We start from the raw sequence: 10,375 nt of genomic DNA on the forward strand, positions 1-10,375 counted from the left end.
GATTCTTAATGAATGCTTGCTTCCTTCTCTCCATCCTCATGTGATCCGTAGTTTTGGGGCAGTGAGATAGTACAATAGATAGAGTACCCAGGCTGGAATTCAGGAAGATCTGAATTCAAATCCAACTTCTGACACTTCCTAGCTGGGAGACCCTAGGCAAGTCACTTAACTTGTTTGTCTCAATTTCCAATATTATTATTGGGATAATAATAGCACTTCCTTCCCAGGGTTACGGTGAAGATCAAATGAGATATTTGTAAAGGCACATAGCAGGTACCATGTGAATGTAAACTATTACTATTATTATTACTATTAATTGCCTTATACTAACAATCAAAAGATTGTAGAATTAAACGCTCTCAGTTCTACCCATCAAAGAATCTTCTCTGACCCTATCATATGTGTAGGAAATGCCTCCTTGGAGGACAGCCTGCATTTTGCTCTGTAAAATCAAATAATTTTCAAAAGAATCAACAAACAAAAACAACAGGATCACATATGTTTTGTACCTTTCAGTCATTTATGTGACTAAAGATGTGGTCTTCTACAATGCTTTTGTCTTCTCATTTCTTGCATTTTAGATGTATTAATCTCTTTTTAGAAAGACATGATCTGTGACAGAATTTCTTCTGTGAAAGCCCCGACTGTTCCATTCTCATTTTTTCATGAAGGATATCTTAGATACATGTAGAGATCAAAAGTAGGCATATGGATTGATAGCCTTTTGACCTTTTAACTGTAGTAATGCCCTTCATGATTTTTTTCCAATTCATTGTCTTCTCCCTTTCCAGATATCTTGAGAATCAGTTTCTCAACACCCTCAGAATTATGTTGCCTTTAGCACCAACTTCTCTCATATTAGAATGTAAGATTCTTCACCTTAGGGACTATCTTGCTTACTTGTATTCATTTCACTAGTGCTTAGCACAGTGCCTGGCACGTAGTAAGTACTTAGTGAATGCTTTATCTAATCTACTTATCTATATGTCCAGTTTAATCCAACTGCTCTTTTTTTTCCTTCTATTTTCTTTAAGGCCATTTCCACTTCTTCAAATTGTACATCAGAGACTGAGATGTTTTGCAGTCATGGATGAAGAAAATAGTTATAGAAATGCTAAAACCATTTCATATCTGGAATTTCTGCCTGAAGGTCCCACTGGTCTCATCAGTGACTGCCTTACCTGGCCCATTATTTCAGGGAGACCTCAGAACTGCTTCAATTCACTCCTCATTCTCTAGCCATATTCTCAACAACAGCTTTACCACTGGATTTATACCTTACTCTACAACTCTAGTTCTTGAACCATGAAAGGCATACGTCAGTCTACTACCCTATGGTACCACTCTCCATCTCTGTGACTTTCCTGACCAAAGTGACTCTCCCTAACCACAACTCCTTTATGTGTATTTTCTTACCCTCTTATATATGTAAACTGCTCAAGAGCAGGAACTGTCACTGTTTTTGTACTCATATCTCCTGTTCTTCGCACATGGTAAGAGCTTAATGCTTTTAAATTCACTTATTCCTACAAATATGGGAAGTTTTCCAGTTTCATCTTTAAATGCTCTTAGGATGATTTGGCTTAACTGGATTTGGTTTTTTCCTTCACTCATTTCCCCATCTCATGAGAAAATAATCTCCCACTTTCTTCCCTTGTAAGAATCTGCAAAACTGTTATTGTCCCCTCACTGTTATCTCTCTCCATTTGGAAAGGACACAAAATGCTTGTTGGCTAAGACGTTTTCTGGGCTTTTTTGGCCTTGTTATAGCAACTGTTTTATATATGTAGGAACTGATGTTAATGTCTTTTCCATTATCCATTTTTTTGTTTTAGTAGTTTGCTTGAATAGGTCAGACAGGAACTATTTTTTATATACACACATATGTATATGTCTACTTATGTGTGTATATGTAAATTACTATATATGTACATATATGTATATTTCCATATATTATCATTTCTTCTGATTTTGTTCTTTGATCTTTGTTCTGGCAAGTCAATGGTCTGACTGAAGAAAGACAGCTGATTTAGGAATGATTCCTATAGCAGTAATCTGTCCATAAAGATAAAATTTTATCTTTTGGGATGTTATTCAAGGTTTCTTCTTAAAGAAAACATTCAGGATTTATAGGCATGAGACTTTTCTATTGCCAATAAGCCTCTGCCTTTTTTTATTTCTTAATCCTGAACCATATTTTCAACATTTCCCTTAGGATCTGCCTCCTAGTTATATCATCATCCTACATGGCATTTTGAATCTTCCTATCCTTTCAAAGTCCACTTTTGCATGATGTTACCAAATATTAAGGGATGTATTGACTTAGGATGGAGGATCTTGGGAACTCTTTGTGAACTTTCTCTACATCTTCATCCTCTATAATACATGTTGGTGCATAAGCCCATTTCAGTCACTCGTTCATGGCTGTCTTTTTGCTTGTGTCCATCATGAGCACTGCCAGGTGAAATGAACATGTGCCTGATGAAATGACATTTCTTGTTGTCCTGGGGTGAATGTTGAAAACAACTCCACAAACTTCTATCTTTGAGGACTGCCCTAAGTTTGAAAGGGATAAGCACCAGAAAATTGGCAAGTAGGTGATGTATATTTTTGGCTATAGCAACTCATACAACCTCTTATTAAGGGATGAAGAAGTTGTCTTTTTTCCAATGAGAACCTCATAGTCATTCTTCCATAGCTGCAATTTTCTTTTATATTCTGGTTTCATTTAGAATGGAAATGTACCAATGTTCAAATGAGTGTTTATTATCCTAAAGAGGAGGTGAATTTTAGCACCCTCCCTTCAGGGTAAAGGAGTTTTAGGACTCATGAAGTCACAGGCCTTGGGAAATATTTAAGCATTAGTTTAGTACTGGAATCAAGTCAGAGGACCTGAGTTCAGTTCCTAGTTTCCCTCTTACTATTTGTGTGACCTTGGGCAAATTTCTTAAGCTTTCTGGACCTCAGAATGACTCCCAAAGACCTTTCCAACTATAAATTTATGATCCTATGATCAAAAATGAGTTATGGAACATGTGGAATTTTTTAGTATGAAAATAGGTTAATTGCCTCCTCATTTCCACCCTTCCTGAAGTATTTCTCCTTTCTCCTTGATTCTGGGAGTGTTCAATACCCTTAGGCCCTTTAGGACAGCATTTACGGGTTATATCAATATACTTAAAACTCAGGCCCAAGGAAATCACAGTATTACTCACATTTAAGAGCAGGGGAGAGTATCAGAGGCCATCTGGTCTAACCAAAGTCTATTAGAGCTCTTTAATCCCCTTACTCTGTCTCATCCACAGATATATGTCAGGAGCAGCTTCTGAAAGCACAAAACTATGTGAAGGGAGTTAGCATGATGTAGTGGGAAGAACTTCCTATCATTGACATCTGGGTTACAGCCCTGAGTCTGTTATTGGATGGCCTTGGGACCCTGGTCAAACCACTTAAACTCTTGGTACTCTCTTTTTCCTCAACTGTAAAATGGGGATAATAATGCAAGGATCATATAAGATTATGTGTAGAGTATTTTAAAGTGCTGTGCAGCACTATGTGTTCCTATTGTTATTAGCAGCAGCACTATAGAAGAGTCCTGAGAACTGAGAATTCCAGAGATGCTGTTCATGATCTAAGGATGTGAGCTGAGGGAGGGTGGGAAGCAATCTGAGTTGCTCTGTAGCTTCAGAATGGAAGCATTTTTGTTTTAGTTTTGAGAAGCATAGAGACTTGGTTCCTGTAGGGGTAGGTTTGTGGAACATAAATGTATAGGAGGTTTAAGCTCCTTGTTTCTAAAAGATCTTTCTCTGAAGACTGAATTCTAGGGTTCCAAAGTTAGGCTATAGCAGGATGTTTGAGGGGCCTGGCAGCCCCTAAGTAGGGAGTGAAGGTGTTGAGAAGTCAAGATAAATACACAAGAGTATCTATGGGTTATATGGTTCTTTTTCTTTAATATGCTAACTTCCTGAGCTTTGTGGGTATTTTTACTTCAATATTTATCATTTAAGCCTTCCTGGGCATCACCATAAAGAGTGTAACTCATTGGGCCTTCAGGGATATGGGACTTGAGGGTCAGAAAGCCACTCAATACCCACTAAGTCTTGAGACCAATGGTGCCAATCCTAATGAATATGGTAATAGAAGATGACAACCCTTATAGATGCTTGGTTGAGATCCTTTCCCAAGGCAGAAGAAAAAAAAAAGTCTAGGTGGTTCCCTGATGTGTGGTAAGTGGCTGTAGTTTATTGTGTTAGGGGTCTTGTTCCCCTCTCACTACTAGAAGGAAATAAGACCTCATCCGAGTTATTCCTGATGCAGAAAGGCTTTGGTCTTCTGTTTATGAGGCCCTTAATAGTCTGGAAAAATCAGAGAGATGGGATTCTTTTCTTTGGGGGGGTTTGATCCAGACATTGCTCGCTCTCTTGTTACTCTAGGATCTGCCTCCTGATCATATCATCATCCTACATGGCATTTCGAATCTTCCAGCTGGAGCAGCAACTGTGGTCTCTGAACTGGGACTCTGTCTCCCATAGACACAGGTGAGGTTATTCTCTTCCCAGGACCTCAGGGGGACTCATGAAGAAGTGATCCAGACCAAGTCCTTATTGTCCTCCTCTTGGGCTCTAGGTGGGCTGTGATGTGTGTGTGTGTGTGTGTGTGTGTGTGTGTAAGAGATCTGGGCAGAAGGAGGCTGCAAATCTCTCCTCATCTCATTCCTAAGGGACTTGCCCATCAATTCCCATGTAGAAAGTGAAAATGCATACTGGAAACCTCTTCCTGCCATTTTCCTCTTCCTCAATCTTCTAGCTACCCCCACCCTCACTCTCCAACTCACCTACAGCCTGCTTGCTGGCTATTACCTTCCATGAGTCTTGGGTTCTTTCCCTGTGGCAGGTGACAGCAGTGGGAGTTATGCGTGTCCGCTTTCCAAGAAGGCAGCCCTTGGTGTTGCGATTCCAACATAGTTCCCCCTCAGTCTGTGTTGCTGAAATGCCAAGAAGAGAGTCTTAATCAAAAGAGTTCTAATTTTCCTGCTACCTTGAATGTCTGATCTGAAGTACCTGCTTATGAAGGAATCTTCATCTGGTCTTATTGGAATCAACTCAGCAGATGGAGAAATCAGCTGTGGGATCCTGTGCCTCAGTTTCAGCTGACCGGAGCAAGTGGGAGAAACAGACTAAGCTGCTTCTCAGTCATGAGTGCTTTGGGTTGGCAGAGTGTTTACTGGAAAAGCTCACTGTACTTGGGCATCAAGAAGAGGGTCTCATTGAGGTCACTCCCACTCTTATGTCTCTCACTCCAGTTGTCTGTGGGATCCAAGGACTGATTACCAATACCATTCATTCCTTTTGCTTCCCTGAGCTAGCCTTCACCTGGAGGCCTCTGCTGTGCCCAAAAGAATTACTTCCTCTGGGTCCCCTGGAAGTCTTACCCAGACCAAATTGAACACCGGAAGACAAAGGGCATTTTGCTGCTGGGGTAACTAGACATGAGCTCAGGATAAAGCTGGCTTGAAAAAAAAGGAGGTAGACTATGCTTCTTAAGTGGAGGGGGAGGAGAGGCAGAAACAGAACGTGGGCTGTGCTTATACTTATAGCCAAGTCTAGCTGTGCGTGGCAGCCTGAGGCAAAGCCGGAAGGACGACAAGGAGATAGAGGGCATACAGCAGCTTCTGAGGGCCACCTGGGGAGGAAAAGGAGACATCCATCCCAAAGGATTTCTTTGTTGAGTCTGTGCCTATGTTAATACCATTTTCTACCCTTCGCAAGGAGGCCAGGGAACAGACAGGCCAGAGGTAACTGGCAAATCAGTCAGGGCCAGTGTTTTTGCTTGAACTATGTGAGTCATTGTCAGAGCTAAACTTAGGTGCAATAAGCAAAGTGAATAATTGTGCCTTTAATCTATACCATTCTTGAACATACACTTTCAGTTCTCTTTCACAGATGGTACCCTGGATTACTGCTTCATTTTCTGGAAACTTGAGCGGGCACTGATTATCGGGGCAGTGTAGACTTTACCTAAGAGTCTTCTCTGGAAAGTGAGAGGTGCCCATTTCACTTCCCCTTCCCCCACTTCCAAACCCCATTCAAATAATTATAGCATCATGTCTCAGGCTCAGGTGCTTCTTGGCTTTGCACACCCGATTTTAAAGACTAAATATAGCTGATATTTGAATCAAAACAGCTCCCAGATTTTTCTTCCTGGATCTTCCAGTTTTCTCCCAAAGTCCTTCCTATCAAGAAGATTTTTTAAGGAAGCAACTTAATAATCCTGATCTTCCCCTCTTTGGAGAAGAGAAAACAATTTCTGACCTCTCCATAAAAAATAAGCCTACAACCTCTTCCTGAGTGCAGGAGAGTTGGTAGAAGCAGAAGAAATGAAGTTGGTTGAAAAGGTGGTAACTGGTGTCATGAACCCCAGTGCAACAGACCTGCTCTCACAATTTCCCCTATTTAGTACCCCACCTCATTCCCTAGTCCTGTAGTTTCCATTCACTCCCTTTCCTAATCTTTGACTAGCTTAGCCCCAAGGACAGGCAGGGAACCTAGGCCTCTCCTCCTGCCATTTAAGTTCAGGCCAAGAAGGAAATGGAGGAGAAGGTAACATGTCAAGTGCATCACAGTTGACAACACAGAAGTTCTCACCCTGTAAAGGTTGCTAGCCATCCTCCCCTTCCTCAAGATTTCTGATAGGCTCCTTGGCTACTTGGGATGTTCCTTTTTGGACCCTGGGGAAAGAAAGGGAGTATCAAGCTTGGAAGTAGGCATATTACTGAAAGGGAGCCCCAGCTTCCTAGGACACCCAAGAGGCATTCCAGAAAAAAGGTAGGGAGAAGAGATGCTTGTGAAACTTCCCTGATTGAACTCTGTAGCCTTAATCAACACAGCTGTAAACACTGGAACATCTTGTCCCTTCTGAGGAGCTCCTGGATCTGTCATACTACCTCCAACTCTTTTCTTTTGTCCTAGTCCTTGGAGGGTCAGATAGCAATGGGAAGCTGAAGCCATCTCAGTCACTGAATCCTAGAGTGGGAAGGGACCTCAGATGTTGCCTAGTTCAACCAGTACCTGAAACATGAATTCCCCACTACAAAGCCTTCAGCAAGTGACCCTCCAGACCCCTCAGGATAAGGAACATACAACCTTGTAAGATAGCCCATTTCATTTCTGAGAAGCTCTAAGTGTTAAAAAGTTTTTTCTTATATTGGGCCAAAATTTGCTTCTCTGCAATCTCCACATCTTACCTCTACCTTCTGGGGCCAAAAAGAACGAGTCTAATCTCTTGACAAGAAGACCCTTCAAAGAGGTGAAGACAACATCCATATTCTAAGTCTTTTCTTCAAACCAAACATCGCCAGACTCTCAAGTTTCCTGACCAACATGGCTGACCTCCTCTGGATGTGCTTCAGCTCGTTCATGTCCTTCCTCAAATGTGGCGCCCTAGACTGAACATATTTTAGATTCTTTTTTCTCACCAGGGCAGATTATAGCAAAATTATCATCTCTCGTATTCTAGATGTTATGTTAATGTAGTCTAAAATCATTTTTTTGATTGCCACATCCCACATTGACTCATATTGCAGCCCACTAAAAACTACATAATTTTCATATGAACTACTTTCTAGTAATGTCTCTCCCTCCCTCCTCCCCACCCTGATCCCAGGTGGCTGATTTTTAAAACTCAAGAATAGCACTTCACACTTATACTTCTAAATTTCATCTTGTTAGTCAGTGGACAGCAGGGTTGGTAGCTGAGCACTATGGGTAATATGGAGTCTTCTATTGTGATGACTGTTTGTAGACTATAAGTATTTATTACACGGACTTTGAATTTGATGTTCTTTTGATTTCCTGGGAAGATGGTCCAAACAGATTCTGTATTGTCTGGGGAAGGTGGGTGGGTAATGCTGGGGGATATTTCAATACAGTGTGATGTAAACATATGAAAATATTTAAATTTTTAAAAAATCTGATTTTGTTTTCTGTGGTTTGGAAAGTTCACTGTTATTGATTCTCCTGATAGGTTACCCTCTACCCAGAAAGCAGTGGGCCCCAAATCATCTTCTTCTCTATGTGTTTCTGCAAACCCACTAGAAATCTAACCCAAACTTAAATTATATGGGATGGGATCACTACAGGAAAATATTACAGCCAGAGTCAAAGCTTGTCTTACTACTCATAATTGCTAAGGGTGGTCACTCATACTGTATACCTCCATTTCCCACATCTGTCACATAGAGCATATAGCATGTTGTAAGAATGCACAGTGCACTGAACTTGGGTTAGGTTTGAATCTCACCTAAGACACAATAACTATCTGAAATTTATTCATGTATAAAATGAGAGATTTGGACTCAGTGGCCTCTAAGGTCCCTTTCAGCTCTAAATCTATGACACTATAGTATGGAGCCTACATTCCAGCTCTGGATTCAGGTGAGTTTAGAGCTGGTTTAGGTGGAAATTTGAAGTATCAAACTCATCGATATACCCTATGATCCTTACCAACATCCCAACCCTGGATTCAGAGGTTAAATTCCAAATTAGGCAATGCTATCATTCCTAAGATGTCACTACCCCTCTGAAATATGTAGGCCTATGTACTTCAGTTCAGACTTGAGTGTTGGTCTGTATCCAAGTGTTTTCCTCTCTGCTAATCTCTAGAAGTGGTCAAAATTCCTTGATCATATGACTAACTAGTATGCACTTTACACTTCTTCCCAAGAGCTGGAAGCACATAATTAACAGGACCAGTTAATCTCCATGCCTCACGTGGGGGGATGGGAGGAATAAATACAGAAGATTCAATTCAACACTTATTAAGCATTTACTATGTTCAAGACATTGGGCTAAGTGTAAGGGATATGAATCTTAAGATATTTTTCTAGGGTTCACCAGTAATAGCTTATTCACAGCGGGGAAAAAATTCTGTGGAAAAATTAGATCTAAAAATGGGAATGAATTAACTATCATTGATAACTGTCCATTTTACTAAGGAAGAAACAGATTCAGAGAGGAAACTGACTTGCTGTTACTGGTGGGGTGGGAAACTGGTAGTTGGCCCATTTGCTATGGCTCATAAGATGATCCACAATGAAGAGAGAAAAATTTTGGTAAAAAGAACATTAAATATAGTGGTAGAAGAACATGGCTCCCTGTGAAATGAAATTCTCATCCCCTGCTGTCCTGGGAATAAGAAGTTCCTGACTGGGTTTTTGGAATAAAACTTTTGGTAAGAACAGAAACCCCACATTTATACCTAAAGGAGAAAACTAGCCTTGGTATAAAACCTAAGTGCCTAAATTTAAAAAATTTAAATTGTCAGTAAACAAGCTTTTATTGTCTCTCCTTCTCTGCACTGAAAAAGATCTCAAACCATTATGACAAATCTGCAGAGTCAAGCCAAACAAATCCTCACACTTGACCATGTCAAAAATGCTTGTCTGATCCTTATTGAATCTTGAATCCATCCTCATTCAGAATGTGGGTAGCAGAACTCAGCCTCAATCTTCTAGACGGGGTTGGTCAGTGAACTGATCAAGAGTTCTTAAATCTTTTAAAGTTGTCTTTAAAATGTTATCGTATAAATTGTGCTGCTGTTTCTGCTTGTTTCATTTTTCATCAGTTCATAACAAGGCTTCCCAGATTTCTCAGAACCTTTCCCTTCTGTAATTTCTTATAACACACTAGTATCCCATTACATTCAGATACTATAATTTCTTCAAGTCATTCTCCATTTGATGGGTACCCCCTTAGTTTCTATTTCTTTGCCACTACACAAAGAACTGCTATGATTATTTTTGTACACGTGTTTCTTTGATCTCTTTCAGGTATAGGCCTAATAGTGGTATTGTTGGATCAAAGGGACTTTATAGGGGAATGAGGGAGGGAACAATCATTTAATAAGCACTTACTATGTACCAGGTACTGTGCTAGGCACTTTATAAATATTATCTCATTTGATCCTTACAACAACCTGAGATATAGGTGCTATTATTATCATCCTTATTTTTCAGAGGAGCAAAGTGAGGCAAACAGGGTTAAGTGACTTACCCAGGGTCCCACAGCTAGTAAGTGTCTGAGGCTGGATTTGAACTCAAATCTTTCTGACTCCAGGCCTGGTGTTCTGTGCCATCTAGTTGCCCCAAAACTACAGATAATGTTCAGGAAGGAAAGAAGAAAAGAAGTATTTATTAATTACCTCTTATGTGCCAGTCACTGTGTCAAGTACTTTACTTATCTTATCTCATTTGATCCTCACAATAATCATGAGAGGTAGTTGCTATTATTATCCCCATTTTACAGTTGAGGAAAATGAGGCAGACAGAAGTAAAGTGACTTTCCCAAGGTCACACAGCTAGGATGTGTCTGGGGCAAGA

At 40.4% G+C, this 10,375-nt stretch overlaps 1 protein-coding gene across 5 annotated transcripts in view; it reads left to right on the top strand.

Moving 5' to 3' along the window:
• Positions 1 to 7,969, top strand: part of GRAMD2A (GRAM domain containing 2A) — an 82,409-nt gene extending 74,440 nt beyond the window's left edge. For 4 of the 5 annotated variants that reach the window (XM_020996893.2, XM_020996892.2, XM_020996897.2 and 1 more), the window contains 2 exons: positions 4,434 to 4,538; positions 4,894 to 7,969. In XM_020996893.2, coding sequence (XP_020852552.1) covers positions 4,434 to 4,538; positions 4,894 to 4,897 — 109 coding nt within the window. In that variant the 3' untranslated portion in view covers positions 4,898 to 7,969. Of the gene's footprint in view, positions 1 to 4,433; positions 4,543 to 4,893 lie in introns of those variants that run through there. The other variant, XM_078150897.1, reaches the window with a different exon arrangement.
• Positions 7,970 to 10,375: the final 2,406 nt, after the last annotated feature.

This window comes from Phascolarctos cinereus, unplaced genomic scaffold (assembly GCF_003287225.1).
Source record: "Phascolarctos cinereus isolate Bilbo 61053 unplaced genomic scaffold, phaCin_HiC Scaffold_3;HRSCAF=262, whole genome shotgun sequence".
Classification (NCBI taxonomy): domain Eukaryota; kingdom Metazoa; phylum Chordata; class Mammalia; order Diprotodontia; family Phascolarctidae; genus Phascolarctos; species Phascolarctos cinereus.